Source organism: Medicago sativa, chromosome 1 (assembly GCF_051527215.1).
Source record: "Medicago sativa cultivar Bolivia chromosome 1, Bolivia_mono, whole genome shotgun sequence".
In the NCBI taxonomy this organism is placed as follows: Eukaryota; Viridiplantae; Streptophyta; class Magnoliopsida; order Fabales; family Fabaceae; genus Medicago; species Medicago sativa.
Window position 1 is genome coordinate 85,042,354 of NC_140749.1, and position 21,978 is coordinate 85,064,331.

The 21,978-nt window shown below is 34.0% G+C and overlaps 2 protein-coding genes across 10 annotated transcripts; both read left to right on the forward strand.

The window, feature by feature from the left end:
• Positions 1–15: 15 nt before the first annotated feature.
• On the forward strand, positions 16–10,358 carry MSH3 (homolog of DNA mismatch repair protein MSH3). Of its 3 annotated transcripts, none has more exons than XM_085739971.1 (13): positions 16–1,076; positions 2,749–2,934; positions 4,807–4,968; positions 5,784–5,882; positions 5,998–6,246; positions 6,525–6,770; positions 6,888–7,019; positions 7,592–7,852; positions 7,924–7,995; positions 8,107–8,256; positions 8,495–8,962; positions 9,504–9,793; positions 10,034–10,358. In XM_085739971.1, exons 1-13 carry the CDS (start codon positions 156–158, stop codon positions 10,035–10,037), a joined length of 3,240 nt encoding a protein of 1,079 aa, XP_085596097.1. In that variant the 5' UTR covers positions 16–155; the 3' UTR covers positions 10,038–10,358. The 3 variants fall into 3 exon arrangements, with proteins under 3 accessions (XP_085596097.1, XP_085596095.1, XP_085596096.1); XM_085739969.1 differs by having other exon boundaries at positions 10,128–10,358; XM_085739970.1 differs by having other exon boundaries at positions 10,239–10,358.
• Positions 10,359–15,723: 5,365 nt separating this feature from the next.
• On the forward strand, positions 15,724–18,676 carry LOC146958448 (F-box/LRR-repeat protein At3g48880-like). 7 transcript variants are annotated; one of them, XR_015024639.1, is made up of 5 exons: positions 15,724–15,795; positions 16,503–16,911; positions 17,310–17,889; positions 18,110–18,266; positions 18,360–18,676. XR_015024639.1 is itself a non-coding variant. In XM_085739978.1 (4 exons), exons 2-3 carry the CDS (start codon positions 16,553–16,555, stop codon positions 17,866–17,868), a joined length of 918 nt encoding a protein of 305 aa, XP_085596104.1. In that variant the 5' UTR covers positions 15,724–15,795; positions 16,503–16,552; the 3' UTR covers positions 17,869–17,889; positions 18,360–18,454. The 7 variants fall into 7 exon arrangements, 5 of the variants coding, with proteins under 5 accessions (XP_085596104.1, XP_085596100.1, XP_085596101.1 ...); XR_015024640.1 differs by having other exon boundaries at positions 18,116–18,266; XM_085739978.1 differs by lacking the exon at positions 18,110–18,266 and having other exon boundaries at positions 18,360–18,454.
• Positions 18,677–21,978: the final 3,302 nt, after the last annotated feature.

Here is a 21,978-nt window from a genome sequence, read left to right on the forward strand (position 1 = left end):
CTTCCTCAAAAAAGTACTCCATCAGCTTTACCCACGCATTTCTTCGAACACGTTTCCGACAAAAATCGAAGCGCGCCAAAACTTCGTAACTTCACAAACCCACCACGACCGGAGTAACCCCGACCACCACCACAACCACCGCCCCCGCCACCAACATGGGTAAGCAAAAGCAACAAGTAATTTCCCGTTTCTTCGCCCCAAAACTCAAAACCCCTTCATCAACCACCGACCCACCACCAGCACCGCCACCGCCACCATCTTCCTCTCCCAAAATCACCACCACCGTCCATTTCTCACCAGCCAAACGTCGCTTAATCTCTCAACTCACAGCATCCCCTAACAAACAACCCAAACTCTCTTCACCCACTCCCTCTCTCCACCAACGCTTCCTCCAGAAGCTTCTAGAACCTTCTAATCCAACCCCACAACCTCCTTCATCTTCCAAACCTGTAAAGTTCACTCCTTTAGAGCATCAGGTAGTGGAACTCAAAGCTAAATACCCTGATGTTCTTTTAATGATTGAAGTTGGTTACAAGTATCGATTTTTCGGCGAAGATGCTGAGAATGCTGCTAGGGTTCTGGGTATTTATGCTCACATGGATCATAACTTTTTAACTGCTAGCATACCAACTTTTCGATTAAATGTCCATGTGAGGAGGCTTGTCAGTGCAGGGTATAAAGTTGGTGTTGTTAAGCAGACTGAGACTGCTGCTATTAAGTCCCATGGTTTGAATCGGGCCGGTCCATTTTGTCGAGGTTTGTCAGGGTTGTATACGAAGGCCACGCTTGAGGCGGCGCATGATATGGGGGGAGGGGAAGATGAGTGTGGGACCGTGAATAATTATTTGTTGTGTGTTGTGGAGAAGAGTATTTTGGGAGAGAAAAAATTGAATTATGGTGTGGAAGGTGGTTTTGATGTGAGGATTGGGATTGTTGGTGTGGAGATATCGACGGGAGATGTTGTTTATGGAGAGTTTGATGATAATTTTTTGAGGAGTGAACTTGAGGCTGTTGCTGTTAGCTTGTCTCCTGCTGAGTTGCTTCTTGGAGACCCTCTTTCAAAACAAACTGAGAAGGTAGTTTTTTTTATCTGCCAAGGTGTTACTTATCTAACAAGTGATCAAACATTTTTATTTTCGTCCACACATTCAAGAATTGTATAGTTGTTTCATTGTGTTATTAATAGAACTTAAGACCATAGTTGCTACTTGCTAGAATATAGTTGTAACAATTGTGATGGTTGGAATGTTGATGCTTGATTCTGCAATTGATGGTGTATCTATCATACGATATACGTAGGCCATGTAAGATTGGATTTACAGTCCAGGTTATTTTACGGCCTTAATTTAGGGTTTGCTTATTGTAAGAGGAGACGATGATGTATCTATCATACGATATACGTAGGCCATGTAAGATTGGATTTACAGTCCAGGTTATTTTAAGGCCTTAATTTAGGGTTTGCTTATTGTAAGAGGAGACAATTTAGAGGACTGTGGTCAAATATACTGTATGTTAACATTACTTCTTGGCGAATGATCTTTAAAAATGTACTCATTCAGATAACTGTATTTTTTTTTTTTTTTGAGAAAGTATTTCTTTTTTTTTCCTTTCCGATTGATGGAAAAGAAAAAATATTCACAGACAAGGATGTTCATTGATAATAATCTTTGTTGTTGGGCCACTGACAATTTTCCACAATTCAGATGTTCAGTCCTGAGTGTGAGACGTGTTAAGATCCCATATTGACAAGATATGGGCATATGATCATTTTAGTCCTTATAAGGCTTGACCAATCTTTCCTCACCTCTCGAGCTAAGTCAGCTAACTTTTGGGGTTGAGTTAAAGCTTAAATCCCAAATTGTAAGATTTCTTATAAAAGGAGTGTATAATAAAACATTATGATTATCAAATGTTAAAATTGGAAGATGGTGATACATACAAATCCCTGATAGTTGGTGTGAAATTCTACATTAGATTGGTAAATGCTGATACAATGTAAAATTTTATCTTTCAAATAGTTGGTGTAACATTCTGATTTAGATTCACATTTGAATACAATAGATGGAATTTCGAACTATATGAAAAGAGGACAAAATTGCTAGAAAATTGAAATGGATGCTTTGATTGGAACAGCTTATGAACACAATTTAATGCAGGGGTGTTTTCATTATAGTAGGTACGAATTAATCCAAACTTTGATCTAATACTTAAATTGGTCCTCCAATAATTGTGAACATCAATTTTAATCCTTCATAGTATAAATAAGCATAAGCTTAGGACTAAGCTGATGTATTAAGATCCATTTAGATTTTAAATATTAAACTAATCAACTTGTTGTCTGAAATCATTGAAGAACCAACACGATATCCCATGTATTTTAGATTACCAATTTCAGTATCTATTCTTACCATTTATGCACTGCATATTTGTCCTCACAACATGATTTTTCCATCTCATTTTTCTTGTAATTCAATACATGTCTATTTAAATTCTTATAATTCAATACATATCTATTTAAATACTGTTGAAATTATTTAATGCTTGGAAAGCTCATGTCTTAATCCGTAAGATATTCTGTTCATTTTAATTAATATTAGAAGACAAAATTTATGCTCATGTCAAATCATGTAATAATCCCTACCTGCGGGCATGTTCTCGTAAACACTTGATGGTTTACTTACAGTGATCAAAAGCTCAAGCTGATTTTCTAACCCTAAGATCCAATTGTGTGATTTGATCTATTATTAGTTATTACTGGCTTTTGCTGGACCCTCCTCAAATGCTCGTGTGGAGCGTGCCTCACGAGATTGCTTCACCAACGGAGGCGCTTTTGCTGAAGTTATGACATTGTATGAGAACATGCATGCTGACAGTCCAGATTCAATGCAAAACAATGAATTGACTGAGCTTGGAAGTCAGCAGATGGTAGTGAAGGTACCATCTACCGATATTTAGCAAGCTTTAAAAAGTCTTAAAATCATTATTATTTTTCTATTTTGAATATGCATTTTTCTACCTGTCAAAATCTGTCTTGTGCTTTTTTTTTTTTTTTGAAGGAAAATCTGTCTTATGCTTATAAAGCAGGTAATTGGAATTTGTTATTACAGTGCCTTATAGTTTATATATGAGTCAAAATCTGTTTTACTTCCGCCAAAGTCGGAGGAAAACAGAATATGGAATACACATTTAGCAACAGACACAGAAATTATAACTTAGAGGTGAACATCAGATAACCTATAATACCATAATCTTGTGTTTAAATAACCTGGGTCTATCATACAAAGTGAAAATGATACAAAGGGAGACGTGACCCATAAGAATATGATCCAAGCTAGATGGATAAAATGGAGGAATGTTTCAGATGCGAATTGTACTCATGGTTGTCGAACTCGAGATCCCACCTAAGATTGTTTGGGTATAGGAAAGTCGTAAATTGTGGGATCATAACACGGATCGTATGATCCCATCAAATCATCCAATTCACTTTAATAGAGTAATCACCAGCATCTGAAAACAATATAGCAATAATATAGAGATAGGAATATGCTTAAAGACATGATCAAAATCGAAAAGCAATAAGTCTATCAAGAAGAATGTGAAAGGCAGAAAGAAATTGAGATTAGAAAGAAGTGCTTGAGATGAGTAGTGGTGCAGAGTCGTAAAGGGTTTACAGAAGAAATTGGAATCCAGAAGCATTGAACCCGTAAAGGATTTATTGCTAGAAAATGATAGGAGAAGTTCCCAAGTTGGGAAGTTATTACTTACTATTACTCTATTAAAATGCACGAGTCCCACAAAAAAAGGTTACCGTTCAGCGTTTCCCTCTTTTGTGCTGCATATCTGCTTGCATTCGGGTCAATATCCCGGGGTCATGAAAATTGCACCACAAATTGGGTCTAAAAACCTTCGCCACCGGCACAAGAGAAGAGTGTTGTTGCTGTGCTTTCACGGTCTTCTTCGTTGTACCGGCTGTGCCGCCATATCCGGCGAGTTCTCTACTGTGCCGCCACGTCGTAGGAAGATAGACGCATGAGATCACGTCATCACGTGCTATCTCAAGTTATCGCGTGATCTTGGCAACCATGCTTGTACTATTCAATCATCACTCAAGCTTAAAGAATTTTTTTACAACGCTACTATTAAACACACAATTCTGTATGAGACTTAATGTTAGGTGGTAAAAACATGCCTGCAAAGATGACAATGTTAAAATGGATAAGTGGTTACATAAGACATGATTAGAAATTAAATCATTAGAGAAAAAGCAAGGGTAGCTCCCATTGTAGAGGAGATGGTGAGTCTCATCTCAAGTGATTTGAGCATGTGTTACGAAAACCTGTAAAAACCTTGGTATGTAATCGGCATGGATGGTTGACTAGATGGATGATAGTATGATATTCCATTAGTCAGAGGTAGAGACAGACCAAAGAATATTATGCCAAACCATTGAGAGATTTAGAGGTAAATGATCTATCTCAAACTTAATTGACAAGTCTCTTGATCCATGTATCAACTCCAAAAAGGATTGGATGCTGTTAATTGACAAGTCAGTTGATCCATGTATCAACTCCAAAAAGGATTGGATGCTGTTATTGTTGTAGTGGATTTTAGTTTATGATAATGTAATCAAATGCTAAATTTTGAAATTCTTCTCCTTTCTAGTTAAGCTTTACTAGGTAAATTTTTGTTCCCAAGAAATCATACGACTACAATTTTCTTTTGCTTTACAGATTATAGATATACATTTATTTTTGTCGCAATTTCTATTAATAACATACTTTGTTCTATCTCTACTGTTTTATAAAGGAGGTGATGAACCTGCCTGAGTTGGCTGTCGAAGCTTTGGCCTTAACTATTCGCCATTTGAAGGGATTCGGTTTTGAAAGAATTCTGTGCTCAGGTGCTTTGAGGCCCTTCGTAAGCAATACAGAAATGACTCTCTCAGCTAATACACTTCAACAACTGGAGGTAATTATAAGCTGCACTTTTGTTTCTTGAGAGTGGTTAGTAAAGGCAAAGCATACTTAAAAAAAAAAAAAAAAATTAAAGAGAATCATACTATACACCTCCATGCTGGATGTTTCATTTTTTTGTTTTGTTTGAAAGTGTGAAAATTGTAACTATCACATGTGTAGTGGATGGAAATGGTTCACACGATCATTTTGTGATGAAATAAACCGCAAAGAGTTTTATCTAAAGATCATCAGAAAGGTGGTCATAACTAAGATAAGCGTAAATATCCTGTGAATTTACTCAGTATGACAAGAGTCTCCACTAATTACTAAACCTGTTAACATGACTTGGACCAACGTATTCATTTTGACATTGACGTGGAACATGGATAAATTTCACTATTGATCAATCTAATCATACATTTAAACTACCCTTTTCTTTTCTGGTTTGGGTATTAGTTCTTGTAGATTCATATAGAACAATTAAAGTATAGTAATTAAATATCGCGAGTTCTTGTTGGCTGGTGACTACAGCATGTATAAATCTCCCCTTTTTTTTCCTTGGGTTCAGGTATCAGGTCTTATAGAATACGAAAGTAATTGTAGTTTATAAATACAGTAATGTTGGCTTCTTGCTGACCCGTGGCAACAACATGCATACCTCTATTCTTTTATATGGGTCATAAGATCATTATATGCTATTTTATTTTTTTAAAACCTATTATAATTGATCCGTGGTCTTGTTTGTATACACTAGTATTAATCTGCTTTTCCTCATACCAAATTGTCTTGCATATTCTTGCAGCTAACGGATATTTCCTATGTTTTCAGGTTTTACAAAATAACAGTGATGGATCTGCGAGTGGTTCCTTGCTGCAAGTTATGAATCACACTCTTACTATATTTGGTTCCAGGCTTCTTAAACATTGGGTACGGGATGCTTCCATTCCTGATATACCATCACTGAGTGTTAAATTCTTGATTATCTTCCCTAAACCAGCCGAAAAAGTTCTCTGTTTAATTGTTATTCATGTGCATGATACAGGTATCACACCCATTGTGTGATCAAACCTTGATTGCTGCTCGTCTTAATGCTGTATCTGAAATCGCAGAGTCCATGGGAACTTGTAATGGTATGAAGAATCTTGGACGCTTTGAGGAAGATTTTGATGTAGCAATTGTGCTGCCCGAGTTAGCGCACATACTTTCATTGGTTTTGACATCCCTGGGCCGGGCACCTGATATACAGCGTGGGATTACAAGAATTTTCCATCGCACTGCTACCCCATCTGAGGTGAGAAATAGTTTTTTGTTGGATGTTAATGTATTTCACTATATTATGTAACTTAAATTATTTAATCAACGGTCCTATCTAGTGATATCTGTTCACATTTCGCTAGAGTTTCAATGCAGTGTGAAGCAATGGTTAAGAGTATTGCTATTTCTGAACAGTTATAGTCATTCAGATTCTTGATATATCATATTTGATTGGTATAATTCCACTTAGATATTTTTTAATTGACCTTAAAGCTTCTAGCTATTGATTGCTTCAATCATGCTGTCTTTTCACAGTTTATTGCCATTGTTCAAGCTATTTTATCTGCTGGAAAACGGCTTCAGCAACTTAACATAGGAGAGGGTGATAATAATAACAATAATAAATTGCGCTCTGATTTGTTAAAGAAGTTAATTTCAACTGCATCCTCTACAAGTGTTATTGGTAATGCTGCAAAAATGTTGCCATCTCTAAATGAAGACTCTGCTTGCCAAGGAGATTGGACAAATATGATCATTGCAACTGAGGAGCAATTTCCAGAGGTTTGTCTGTGTATCCTGTGTGAAAAAATTACATCTTATAATTGGCTTCTTTTTGGGCTTCATTTTATTCTTCGTTTTATTTCTGATCTATGTTGAAAATAATATTACTATGAATAGGTAAATACAGCTCGAAAGGCTTTTCAGATGGCAGTGGAACATTTAGATTCTTTGATTGACTTGTACCGCAAACGGCTCGGAATGCGGAAATTGGAATATATGTGTGTTTCTGGTGTAACTCACTTGATAGAGGTAGTTTGACCGAGGCACCTAAGTTTTTCAGTACGACATTATAGATGCTAGAAAGATGGTTACAAAGCGCCTTCTACTATTCCAGTTCTTTTTGCATTGCTGCTCATATTTTAGTTGTCGCCTTATTGGCATTTACTTTTCTATTTGATCTGAAACATCTGCTCAGATTGCATGCATGCTGTATTGCTGTATGATATTTTTTAATGCTCCAAATGATTGCAAATTATAAATTGTAAGGATTGGTTTTAAGGGAAAGTATGGTCATACTTATCTTTCCCATGCCCCACCTTTACCCCTCAAAAAGGGGAATAAGGATGAATGGTAAATGTTTATTGTCTGTTGTCAATATCCGTTTGTTTCTTGATTGTTTGACTGCTTCTAAATATTAAGTTACTACCAAGTGTCTCAATTTTGTTTTCCTTTTTACAGTGAACTTAAAACTTAATTCCAATTATTTGTTTCTTGTTCACCAGTCAGGAACTCTAATTTAACAATTGAGTTCAAACCCATGCTTACATTGAATTAATGATTGGTTGTGAATAAGTTATAATTGTTATTCATTTTGGCTGCAGTTATCAACTGATGTAAAAGTGCCTTTAAATTGGGTTAAAGTAAATAGCACAAAGAAAACAATTCGGTATCACCCTCCTGAAGTAGTGACAGCATTGGATGAGTTATCATTAGCGAAAGAGAAGCTTACTGTTGCCTGCCGAGCTGCATGGGATAACTTTCTGAGGGACTTCAGTAAACACTATGCTGAGTTCCAAGCTTCTGTTCAAGCACTAGCTGCTTTAGATTGCCTGCATTCGCTTGCCATTCTTTCAAGAAATAAGGTTTGTTCTTGAAGGATTTTTAAGTGCCTCCAAATATTTGTCCCATTTTGTAACATAGTTTTCTGTGACAGGGTTATGTCCGCCCTGTTTTTGTAGATGATCATGAGCCTGTTCAGATGCAAATTTGTTCTGGTAGACATCCAGTATGTATTTAATGGTTTGAAATTTTGTATGTATTGACTCCGACTGAGTTGATTCAATTTTCTCACTGATTGGTAACAAAAGGCTCACTATCGTAAGTCATTTCTCACCAGGTTTTGGAGACTACCTTACAGAATAATTTTGTTCCAAATGATACAAGCATGCACGCCGATAGAGAGTACTGTCAGATTGTCACTGGACCCAATATGGGGGGTAAAAGTTGCTATGTTCGCCAAGTATCTCTGATCGCTCTCATGGCTCAGGTAGGATCAATGCACTGTCTGCTACATTTATGCTTAGTCTGAAGGGAATTATTTTTTCTGGGAAAGGTTTCTTATGCTTCGAATGTCTTGAAATTGAGTTAGTTTTTTCTTCCAAATTATTTCCCAAACTAAATTAACGAACTATTTCCACCTCCATAATATTTAACTGACTGGTTTTATTCGACAACCGTGTCCCTTACGGCTGTCGCTTTATTGAAACATTCCCCGATCTTTCTAGGTTGGTTCCTTTGTACCAGCATCATCAGCAAAACTGCATGTCCTGGACGGGATTTACACCCGGATGGGCGCTTCTGACAGTATTCAGCAAGGGAGAAGCACCTTCCTAGAAGAATTGAGCGAGACTTCACACATACTTCATAGATGTACAGAACGTTCACTGGTTATACTTGATGAGCTTGGGAGAGGTACAAGTACGCATGATGGCATGGCAATTGCTTATGCGACATTACATTATCTTCTGAAGCAGAAGAAAAGCTTGGTCCTATTTGTCACTCATTATCCAAAGATTGCTAGCCTGGAAACTGAATTTCCAGGCTCTGTAGCAGCATATCACATGTCACATCTGACCTCACACGATGATGCGAGTAAAAACTCCAATGATCATGAAGATGTCACTTATCTATATAAACTCGTACCTGGTGTTTCTGAGAGAAGTTTTGGTTTTAAGGTTGCCCAGCTTGCACAGGTAAATTCACATCATTATATATTACTTCCTCTGATTCATAATAAGAGTCGTTTTAAAGTTTTTTCATATTGCTTGAGAAAATTGATAAATGAATAGATTAGTATAACAATCTTACAAAATTAACCTTGTTTCCTATTGGTTATTAACTATTGTCATAAATGCATAGTGAAGTCTAATGATTTGGAAGTGACGCACACGATACCAATTTTCGAGTGAAATTGAATTAAAATAATTAATACTGACGCTCTTCTTCCAAAAAATATTACATTTGAGACAAATTTCTCTGTGAAAAAGACAATTATTATGGGACGGAGGTAGTACTTTGCATTGCTCCTAAAGCAATTGGTTGATTTTGTCGGAGTTGATTTCTCTCTTAGAGCTACTTCATTCATCACAAACAAACATTATGGCAAAGAAGTTTCGTGATTGTCTCGATATCTGGGTTTTACAACTGATGTCTCAACTCACTAATGATATAACTGTTGAATTTTCTAATATATTGAATCTCATTTAAGATTTATTGTAAACATCATGATTTCAGTTACCATCACATTGCATTAGCCGAGCTATTGTCATGGCTTCCAAATTAGAAGCACTAGTAAACAGCAGAATACATGGTAGATCAGGAAAAAAGTTGTTGGATGAACCTGTTATTGATCAAGAGCAAGAATTACACCACTGTCCGCATCAAGAATTTGGTAGAGCATATAAAGAATTCTATTCAAACTTAAAAGCTACAATATTAGATGATGATGATGACGACGACGACTATGCAAAAAGCTTTCAACTTTTAGAGAATGCAAGAAGCATCGCAAAGACATTAGTTAGCAGGTGAAGCACCTCTTTCCCCTTTTTTCTTTTCTTTCCTTGTTCTTTAAAGAACCAACATTCTTCTCTAAGTTCCTATCTTACTAGTAATTACTTCCTGTCTCCCTTCATCATTGCTAATATATCAGTTATTTTCCTATTATGGTGATAGAATACGCAATTGAAACCATCAACTCATTTTTTACTTGAGATACTATTATCCGCATAATATATTTACCAACAAAATTATTGTCCTAGCTGCAGATGAGGGTATAACGAAGTAGCTTTTTATTTTTTTTAATTATGTTCTGCGCGATTGACAAGCTGGTTTGTTTGTTGATGTTGATGCTGATAGCAGTTGCTTCAAAAAATTTGTCACAACACTTGTATTTTTGAAGAAGTCAAACTAGCCCACACCGAAATTGGCACTCATCACAAACTCTTGTTGATTTTTCATGTGCTTTAACAGGTCAATTCGGTTTGTATAAGTAAGGTGAGATGCAGGGTTCATAAGGTCTCCTCTAGTGTTGTATATTGCAGATAATATTTTGATCAATATACTTATATATTGCTATAGTTAAGCCTTCCAGTTTTTGCCTCTTTACCTCCCTTCTGCCTTGTTTATGTTTTTTTTTCTTCCAACGGAAATGAAATTAGTCACGAAAAACTAAGCTCACGAAAGCATTGCAATGGAATAATTGATAATGTGGCACCTCATTCGTGTCATTCACCCATCGTGTTTTACGGCCAACAGATTTTACTTAATCGGTTAGCTGAAATTTGCTAGTCCTTCGCGAAAACTTTTGTCGTGATATTTAGCACCATGCTTTGAAACTGATTATATTTTACACAATATAAATGGATGTCCTAATTTGAGGCAACGAGGGTAAAAGTTTCCCAAGTATGGCAGTATGGTGATCCTTACGGTTGGTAATAAACAAGGTGACCTGAAGTTACACTATCAAATTATCAATCAATCTTTTTTATTTTTTGCTTTATATTTCCTTTTAAATGTGAAAAAGATAATGCTTTATTTGGGTTGGAAACGAAAGTGAGGGGGAAAGAAAGTAAGAGGAAAGAAGATGACTAGAAAGTGAGATATGTCTTGGTGTAAAATAATTTACATTATCAATTAATTAATCATTTGGTTTAATTGTCTAATTATTCACTCCCTCCGGTCATGTTTATAAGCAAAAAAAACTATTTTTTAGATTCATTGAATACCTAATGTATTTGATATATATTGTAGACCAAATACACTAGATATTCAATGAACCTAAAAAGTGGTATTTTGCTTATAAATGTGATCGGAGGGAGTATTTAATTTATGTGTTTTCGGCATACAATTTTTACACTATGCATCAATCATTTGGTTTGAAGTGAAAAGTTTTGTGTAATTCTTTCCCAAATGTCATGACTAGTTACATTCCTTTTTTGTCCTCGTAAGATTAACTCAGTTGGTGGATAATACATAATATATGCAAGGTTCGGGCCACCACCAAAAAACATTCCTTTGCAAAAAAAAATTCCATGATAAGGAAAATATTTCTACAAGCGGGTTTTTCACGTTTAATTCCTTTTCGCGTCACTTTGTATGCTATATAAGAACTTGTCAACCTTTACATAGTTGATTAGGGAGCAACTACAATTATTTAACACTTACATGATAAATCGAAGTGCTTGGGTGACTAAAACATGCTGACAATATCTTTCTTGTTCAAATAGAAGTGAGTGTAAGTAAGAAAAGTTGGTTGGCACATATGGTTGGATTGTATTCCTGCACTAACAGTGGCTAAAGTTTACATATGAAATTTATTTTATTATAAATTATACTATGTCAAATGTTGCATTCTTATTGAGGATGTGTTTGGTTGAGAAGAGAAATTGGAAAGAGAGAAATTGGTGAGAGAGAGTATGAAAAGAGAGAAATATGTGAGAAATAGAGTAGATTTGATGGATTGTTTGGTATAAGAGAAAGAGAAGAGAAATAGAAAAGAGAGAAATGTTGATTATATTGAAAAGTACAAAAATACCCTTGAGCTAAGAAATCTTTTACATAAACATGATTTAATTAATTTAATTACTTGATTTGATTTTTATTTTTTTCGAAGAATACTTGATTTAATTATTGAGCAGTTTAAATAATTAGATTAATTTAACTAATATTAGATTAATTAATCGTTAATTTAATTATTTCATTTATTAATTAATTAATTTGATAAATCAAACATTTAATTTATTAGACCAACGCAACAACTTATTAGTTAAGAAAAAAGGAAGAAGAAAAAAAAAATCAAAAGCCTCCATCATCAAGACACCCAACCCACCCACTACATCTCATTCCACCCTCCCTACCACGAAGACCTTCCCTTCATTTATCCAACACCACCGCATGGTTTTTAATTTGTATTGTTTTTAATCATATAAATTTCACTCAAAAAATATTGGGAGTCGATTGTTTTTTCACAAAGTAATCGCCACCACCGCATGATCATTCACCAGGGTCACTTCCTTCTCTATTATTTCTTACTGAGATCTGTGTTTTGGTAGAGCAAAGTTCTCAAACAGAGCAATACACTTGTTGAAGACAGGGACAAAGTTGGAATAGCAAAAAAGTAGTGCTTTCTCTTCCACTTTCTTCGCATAAATGGGGAGACTCAAATTTGAGTAGGTCCCACGCGTTTTTAATCACTCTCTTCATTTTCTGCGCTGAACCAAACGAAAGAAGTTCCGTGTTTCTTCGCTATTTCTCTCGTTCCCTTCTCTCTCGCTTCTATTTCTCCTCTTCCAAACACACTGTGAATGTCAGTATAAAAGTAATATACACTAACAATGCACATTTCATTTTAATTTTATAATAATAGTAATATAAAAATGAATGAAGCCTTTCCGAGGAAAATGTTGTAGAACATAATCAATAAACCTGGTGATAAGTGGATATATGACAATCACTCTCTCATAAATTTTGCTACTCGATAGTTTGTTGACACGAATCTGATTGTGAAGGATGCTCGAACAAAGTCAGACAATTGAGACATCAACTTTCTCAACACTCATTTGCCCCATACCATTGTGAATTAGTTCCCAGCTCCCAGGAAACTGGTGACCCTGATTCCATTGGTTGGGGTGGCACCAACACTCGTCACTTTACAGTTCACATCACTTATAATCTTCAACGGGAGATAAATCAACATATTGAGGGGGATTGGAAGAGTTTGTGGAGTGGGAATGAGTCTCATAGAATGCAAACTTCCATGTGGATTGCAGCTCATGAACTTCTCCTAACGAACTATCACAAGAGCACATATATGGTATAATGGAATTTCCCTCATTGCCCAACTTGTGGAAATGAAGAAGAAACAATCATGCATACTCTAAGGATTGAATGCAAGCAACCCATATTTGGATCAAGTTAATGGCTTCTAAGTACATTACCATTTTTCTTTGAATTGCACGATTGGATCTTCGACAATATAGACAAAAAGATGATGAGAGCCCACAAGAATGAGTGTGAAACCACTATTATGGTAGCATGTTGCCACTTGTGGACATGGAAGAAGAAAATTATATTTGAAGAGGGCTTCCATCACCCATTTAATCCAACTCAAGTGATTCTTAAGATGGCAATATAGATTGATAGGTGTGAGTGAATACATGTGATTGAATGCCCTCGTGATTTGATACTTTCATGGGGGTGAAAGTGCCTCCAAAAAGGACGAACAATGACAATCATAAAAGCATACTTTCAACTGTGACATGCATATAAAAGCCTGACTAATATTTTGGAGTGTGGTAACATTGTCAGAGATAACAATGATACTTGTTTAAACAATCATGCTCATAAAATTGATTCTTGTGACACACCCTATGTTGAATATATGAGACATGTATATCGTTGTGGATACGACTCAAAGATTTTGGTCGATATGGTAACAGACAGAGAACTACAATATTAATGGAAATATTCTTACCTTTATTGGATTTATTTGTGACCTCAACACCATGAATTGACAAGTCTAGATCAATCATCCTTGCGTGAAGAAAATAGATCAACTAATTGATTAGTTAATTTAAATCAACAAAGAACTCTTTTGATTTACATAAAATGAGATTTTCGCAAGAGAACTTCAAAGACTTTTTTTTGATGATATTTCTGATGCTTACATGTTTCGAAATGTTGGTTTAATTTTGTGGATTTTTTCCTTCTTTTTTGGCTTTGCCGTCTTTTCATTAAAAAAAAAAGTAAATACACTTTAAACTTGAAAAGACTTTTGTTTTAGAATTTAAAATTATAAACGTAATAGTAGTAATGGTCAGTATGTGAATATTAGTATAGCAAACCGTTAAAAAAATAAACGTAATAGCAGTAATGGTCAGTATGTGAATATTAGTATAGCAAACCGTTAAAAAAATAAACGTAATAGCAGTAATGGTCAGTATGTGAATATTAGTACTAAAAAAAAGAAGTGTATTCCCCTAAAAATAGAAGCAAAGTATATTCCCCTTAAAAAAAAAAAAAAAAGAAGAAGTAAAGTACTACATGTGAATATTTTAGTTGGAAAGCAAAGCAAAGAAGTGAAAGAAGTTAAGAATTTGCAAGGCTGGCGTTCCCTTAAAATGAGCAGCCAACATAAAAACCGCTTTTGTCAAAAAATCTATCTAAACCAAACCGGTAAGGCGGTAACACAGTTTCGTAACGAACGGATCCTAAACGAAACGGCGTCGCTTTGCAGCCTTAAATAATTCCAAGCCTCCTTTTGAAAATCCGAAACGCCCCTTGTTATGCGCATCTTTGTCTTTGTCATTTTTCCACACACCTCATTTGACTTCCATCAATGAAATCATAACAAATAATTAATTATTAGATATCCTTTTCTAATTATAGAATCCTTTTAAAAAGTTTGTTTTTCCACAAATATATTCTTTCTGTTTTTTATTATAAAAAACTAGTCCCTCCGTCCTATAATATTTGACACAGTTGATCTTATTACGCATGTCAATGCATAATTTTGAGCTTAAATATCTTGAATAATATATTAGAAAAAATTATGAAAATTTGATATTTTGAAAATACTCATCGAGACAAATCTAACGACATCTTATATGATATTATTTATCTTTGTATATTAGTACAAAATATGGTCAAAGTAAGTTAGGTCAAAATTACACATTTTCAAATGGATCATCTATTGCGGGACAGAGGGAGTATTTTATTTTTAGATTCACTGAAAAATTAACGTATCTATCCTATAATATAAACTAGATACATTGCTTCTTTAATTAATCAAACAGATTATCTCTTTAAATTTGACACATACTTTAAAATGAAAATAGTTGATATTAAATACATTACAAATAAAAAATAATTTAGTAATGGAGAACATTTCAAACAAATTTAATATTTTAAAATGTTTTTTATCAATATTTATGATTTTTGTTAGATATTTCTATGAGAAAGTACCGATAAAATGTTAACTACTATTTTAGGAACAATGCATAATAATATATATAAGGTATGAAGTTCAAACACCAACGGCAAAAAAAAAATGTTAACTACTATTTCCTTTGCACCAAATTATAAATGTTTAGAAAAAATATATTTCAAAATATAAATCGTTTTATAGTATCAACAAAACATTAAATGTTATACTTTCAATTATATTATAAAAAATTAAAATTAAATGTTATTTTTCTTATTATACTTTCAATTATTTATTTAATTTTTTTCAATTTATTAATTTCTCCTTTCCACATCATTAATAAAAAGATAATTTTGTAAAATAATTTATAATTTATTTTTCAATATAAAATTAATTATCTTTTTTAATTTGTGTAAAATGACTCAAACAATTTATAATTTAGGATGGAAGAAATATTAAATTAATTAATTAATTGAATAAGAAATGAACGAAAGTACCGAACAAATCAAAACCTCTGCATTTTGTGTTTCATTCATTCATTCATTCACCAACAACTCTGTTCCTGAACAAGGACAACCCCATCATCCTCCACCCCGCACTCTTCTCGTGTTGTCTCTCTCTCTCTCTCTCTCTCTCTCTCTCTCTCTCTCTCTCTTCTGTACTGTACACACATGAACAATCACAAGACACAATCATGCATGTACTTTCATATCTTGTTTCATTTCTAATTTCTTAAAGATAGTAAATTTATGTCACATGTATTAGATCTTCGTTTGAATTGACCAACCCATGATTTCTTTAGTCCCCAAGAGTTGTTTTGTTTGATTTTTCATATCTTGGTCTCTTGAATTTGGTTGATCAGAGGAAGTTGGTGGTAATTGAACAAACCACTTATTGTTTTTTTTTTGGATATGACACTTTCAAGATCTGATGCGAGAAAATTAGAATTTTTTGTATTAGGAAGGATAATGGAATTTGGCACAAGTTACATAGTGAAGTTAATTTTCATTTTTCACTCATGATGAAATTGTCTAATCAAAGATCGATCTGAACTTTAACAGTGTTTTTTTTGGAGAGTTTATGGATATCTTGAATTGCTTTGTAGAGATGTTGCGTCAGTGATATTAGATTAGATGTAATAATTTCTTAGTTTAAATTGATCATTTGTTAATCTCTTAACTTTGGTGATCTTTTTAATTGTTTTACCCTTTGTTAAATTCGGAAAACGTTTTCTTCTTTTTATGTTATGCTTCTACTCCAGTTTTTAGGTTTATGTTTAAACTTACTTTTTGTCTTAAATTTGGTTTTTGTAGGCGTTCCTTGGTGCTGAAATTCTTCTTAAGAATTTCAGAAAACAGGCGTAATGGAAGACGTTGTTTCGAACACGAGGAGATGGGAGGATCTGGACACAGATATATTGGTGAAGATTTTTCAGTTGCTTGACATATTCGAGTTAACTTCTGGCATTGCTCATGTTTGTAGCGCATGGCGCATGGCTTGCTGTGATCCACTTCTTTGGAAGACGCTTGATTTGTCAATGTTGAGAAGTAACTTCATCAAGATTCCATTAGAGCCTTTTGTTTACGTTGATGAACGATCTGATAAGAAATTAACCCGATTATTGAAGATTTCCTTGAATCTGAGCAGAATGAGTATAGTGACATTAATCTTCCATTTCAACTTGTACGTGAGTGATGATCAGTTGACATACACTGCTGAAAGGTAATTCCAACTTTAAAATATATTTAGAGAGATTAATGGATATGCACTGCCAGTGGAAAGTTGTTTTACACTGACAACCAATTAGAACTCACCAACATAACAAATAACTGCATAACCGCCTTTTATTTAAAAACCGTCAAACATGATTCGCTAGATTGAAGAATTGTGATCGGTTCATCGGATGTCAGTGTAAAATAACTTTACACTTACAATACATATTCCGTCAATCTCATAACTTGAATCGAACCACCTTTTCGTACGATGTTTCGTAGGATAAGTTGCTTGTATTTTTATTTTTGAAAAGATAATGCGGCACTCCTTGCTAGTTATTAGCACTCCTTCAAAATGGATAGTACAATGTGAATTGCCTAAATAACTAATCTCACCCCTTGTTGCAGGTGCCCACAGCTCAAACGACTGGTTCTTCCGGCTTGGAACAGAATTAAAAGAACAGGAATGTGCAAGGCAATCCGTTGCTGGAAAGAGCTGGAGTCTCTTACAATGCCTAGTATAGCAAACCCGCCATATTTTCTAGAGGAAATTGCAACAAACTGCAAGAACTTCAGTGAACTCAAGATTATGGGGCCATGTGACATCTTCTTTGCTTCAACTCTTGCTGCATTTGTTCCAAAATTGAGAGTCTTGAGCCTTCGGTGTTCAACGCTATATAGGGATGTTCTCATTCTCATCCTAGACAGCTTAGAACATTTAGAAGTGCTCAATATATCACATTGCATTCTAATGGAATGTCTCCCCCCTCCTCAACATAAAAAAATTATCAATGAAATTGATTCTACTATTCGCCAGAAGGCTTCTCGATTGCGCGAATTTATCACATGCATGGATGACTCGTGTATCATGTGCCAACGTACAAGAACTGATGAAGGGATAGTTAGGTGGTACAAGTATGAGGAAGGATTTTGGAAAGAAGATGAGGTGAAGTCCCTTGCACTTTAAACAGAGAATAACGGCGATCTGGTATGGTCTGGTTGTTGAACATTTTCGGTTGTTAAGTTTTTCTTTTAATTGTAGATTCAAATAACAAATTTGAATGATTACAAATTGGTGTTGTTGTGCCCTTTAAAAGGAGTTTGTTAAATCTTGTAACTGTGCATAAGAATAAGTTCTATTTTGTGCTCTAAATTTAGTTGGCTTCATTTTGTAAGACTGTTTGTTTTCTTTCACCGAAACTTTATAGGAACAGTTTTGAAAATCAAAGGCATAACATGCAAGGTGAGGACCGAATATTTGTGCTTGAAACTTGTATTAGTGGCACTGCTCTCAAGTTTGATTGATTTGAGGGGCATCCTTCACATACAATCCTTCTTGAGTTTTAGCATTTACAATAATCTGTGGTAAGTAGATCATGTATAAAACAAGTATTCACAATATGATTAAGTTTGCCACTGTCTTGTATAGAATTGTTATTGAAGGGGGTTGTGTTTTAGGAGCATAATTGGAGTTTGTCACCAAAATGGTGGAAGGGGTGGACACGTTGAAATGCTTTTCTTTGTAAACAAGCATGGAGAATGCCTTGAACAGGGGCCAAAAGTTGCACAATTCATCCCAAAGATTTTCATTTCTGAACTATGGAGCACGTGTAGAGACACAAACACTGGACATGGATCCTAGGCATTGGACATAATATGAACACAAATGTTACACTTCTAATGATAACAGGGTTAAATATGTTTTTTGTCCTATAAATATACGAACTTTTAATTTTAGTCATTATAAAAAATTTCTGCGACTTTTAGTTCTTCAATAGTTTTCTATTTTCACTTTTTGACTCTCCTTTTAAGTAAACTCATGTAGAATTCAGATTTTTTTAATAAAATTTTGCAAAAAAGTTTATAATATTATAAGAATCTCTCCAAAAAAAAAATTAGAATTTTTTTGGAGAGATTTTTACAATATTCTACACATTTATGAACAATTTCATGGGTTAAATATGTTTTTGGTTCCTATAAAATTGGAACTTTTTAAGTTCAGTCCTTACTTAATTTTAAGGGTATTGTTAACCAGTGCCCCGAGACACTAGTTAAGAAGCAAATATAGTATGTATTGCATTGAAATTTGTGTTGTCAATCCCTTAAAAGTCAATAAAGTGTCCTTTTTAATTTAAAACTTTCTCTTTATGGTTTTCTTAACTAGTGCCCCGGGGCACTGGTTAACATGACCCTAATTTTAATAGTTTTTTTAGTCCCCATATAAAATTTATGCATTCAGTTTCAGTGCATAGTAAATTCAAATTTGTTTAATTATGCTCAAACTTTTAAGTTTTTGAACAATTTTTTGCATACATGTTAAAAACATTACTAAAAGTTCCTCCGCAAAAAATATCTCAAAATTTTAGTATATGAACATTTTATCGTTTAAAAATATCTAATTTTTCGTTGCTTTTATCTTGAACTTTTGTCGTTTAAAAAAATTCATATTTAATTCATTTCATGTTAAACAATTCTAAATTTTAGTAAATGACATTTTGTAATGTTCTAAATTTGTCTCAGAAAAATCGTTCAAAAATTCAAGAGTTTAAGGATAATTATACAAACTTTGTTTTAGCAGGGACTATAATTACATGTAAATATTTTTTGTATGGACTAAAAAAACTATTGAAATTAAGTAAGGACTAAACTTATTTTCAATTTTATAGGGACTAAAAACATATTTAACCTCAATTTCATTAAACAATACATGAGTTGACTTAAAAATAGGGACCAAAATTGGTGATTGAAAATTTTATAGGGACTAAAAGTCGAAAGAAAATTTTAGAGGGACTAAAACGAAAAATTTGATAAACTTATAGAGACAAAAAACATATTTAACCCTAAATAATAGATAAAATAATATTTGTCCATTTTTTTATGGTAAATAATATATGAACATCGTTTATACGATTTCTAAGAGATATAACTTGATGGTTGATATAGATAAAACGTTATAAATATCTAGAACGAGTTTTAAGTTGTTTGAGGGGAGCATGTGTTGAAACACATGCCTAAAATTAGAGGATATTGGATCCTTCAAAAATTAGAAGCTTCTTTCATTGAGAAACTATGAAGTTGGGATACATAGTGGAGGTGTAATATGATACGGATAAGCTAATATATAGAATTTTTTAAATTAATGATACGATACGATGACTAAGATACGTTTAAAAAAATACAATAAAATTTATATGCATGTACAACGAAAGAAATATGGATCACTTATTCTTCATTAAAATATAATTATAAATATCAGAGTTTAATTTAAAAAAATAATACCCGTAATACTTCGATAAATTATGGGTGAAACTATTGACCAGTAAGTATTTGTCTAATTCTCATACTTTTGATGAGGTTTGACTACAAAAGTGTTTCTTATACCTCGAAAGTCTATGACCAACACATCTTCAATTCTTCAACCAGGTTTTAATATGTCTTGGACTGTAGGATGTTCTCATTTGGGAACCTTCTGCTACATGAGATTATTCAACTCAGGGCCGGCCCATAGCCCGTCGAGGCTGGGCTATGCCACCGGGCCTCGATTTTTTTGGGGCCCGAAACATATTTTTTTTATATGTTAGGCACTTAATTAGTATTTATATATAGTTAATGCGAATAAGATTTCAAACAAGACACGGAGCTTTAGTGGTGCGCTTGCTTTTGGGGTTGTGTTTGTGGTTGTGGGTTCAACTCCCACTAAGGTGATTTTTGTTAATAATTTTCTTTTTAGTGTCTTATTTAGGTTTTTTGGGGCCCACAATTTAACTTTTTTGTGAATCCTTAAAAATTTAAACAGGGCCAACAAATTTGTTAAGACGGCCCTGATTCAACTAAAAGCACCTACTATTGGTTAACATATACTAATGCTTCCTGTGTACCCCATCGCATTCCAAGACTTGTTTCTTGGTGCCCTTATACTGGTCACTCTGTCAAAACTGAACGTGGATGGTAATTCTCTTGACACCCTTGGACGTTCATGATATGGTTGGAATTGGTTGACTTTGCTAGAAGCTATGGAATTACTAGAAATGTCAATGCTGAACTTCAAGCCATCTTGTGTGGTTTACAAATGGCTTGGGATCTTGGCTATAGAGATATCATGTGTGAATTTTACTCTTAGACTACTGTATCTCTTATTGAAGATGGAGTTTCGTCAACACGTCCATATGCTGCAATTGTTGAAAATATTGTTGAGTTCAAACCCCTTTTCTCGGAAGCTTTCTTATTCTCATACTCCGCGTAAAGGCAACTCTAGTGCAAACTGGTTAGCCAAACTGGATGCATGGACATTCCTTAGGCTTGTGTCATGTATTCGTCTCTTTAAAATTGTAGACTTCACTGCTAAGGAGCATTAGGATGCTTCTCCCCTTCTCATACACACCCCTTTTTGGTAATTTTGATTTATTATTACATTTTACGTTTTTAATAAAGAAAATAATACGCGTCATTTCTTGTTTGGTCGAACGGAGGTATATGCACACTAAAAATCACTATATAGTGTATAAAATATTTAATTTCGGAATTCTATTTACGCTTTTCATTGTCAAGAGTGCATATGAATCAATTATGGTAATACATTTTTTCGGTCAAAGTTATTATAATGGATTTTAACTACTTCTATTGACCGCATTTATTCATATCGCTTATAAGGATATTAACAAAAGTTTGACGTTCTTATAGAGTCTCTAAGGATTTGGTATTTAACCATTACTCCAGACCCTTATTTCTTCACTACAAAGTAAGCATTTTCACTTGATATCTCATTCACATTTTTGAGGTATAAATCTCTCTCTCTTTGATTTGTCATATCGATACATTGAATGATCAATTTGATTTGATTTTTTTAAAGTAATTTATGTTTATGTCTATTATTTTGTAGTTTCGTTAGTGATTTCATACATTTATATTTGGTCATTGCTTTAAACTCATTCGCTGCTATACGGTAAAGAATGTCCCTCTCTAAATTTTTTTTCTTTTCTTTCCGGCCTTGACTGAGTGTTACAAAAGTCTTAATATTTCATCTTTTATGAATTAATTATAAGGAACATTTGTGTTTCAGTTGTCCCACAATTGTTCA

Excerpts from the sequence above, each read along its gene's own strand:
- MSH3 (XM_085739969.1), top strand. The coding sequence starts at position 156 with ATGGGTAAGCAAAAGCAACAAGTAATTTCCCGTTTCTTCGCCCCAAAA. Across the intron at positions 2,935-4,806 it reads GTCAGCAGATGGTAGTGAAG|GAGGTGATGAACCTGCCTGA; the intron begins GTACCATCTACC and ends TGTTTTATAAAG. Across the intron at positions 7,853-7,923 it reads CCATTCTTTCAAGAAATAAG|GGTTATGTCCGCCCTGTTTT; the intron begins GTTTGTTCTTGA and ends TTTCTGTGACAG.
- LOC146958448 (XM_085739978.1), top strand. The coding sequence starts at position 16,553 with ATGGAAGACGTTGTTTCGAACACGAGGAGATGGGAGGATCTGGACACA. Across the intron at positions 16,912-17,309 it reads TTGACATACACTGCTGAAAG|GTGCCCACAGCTCAAACGAC; the intron begins GTAATTCCAACT and ends CCCTTGTTGCAG.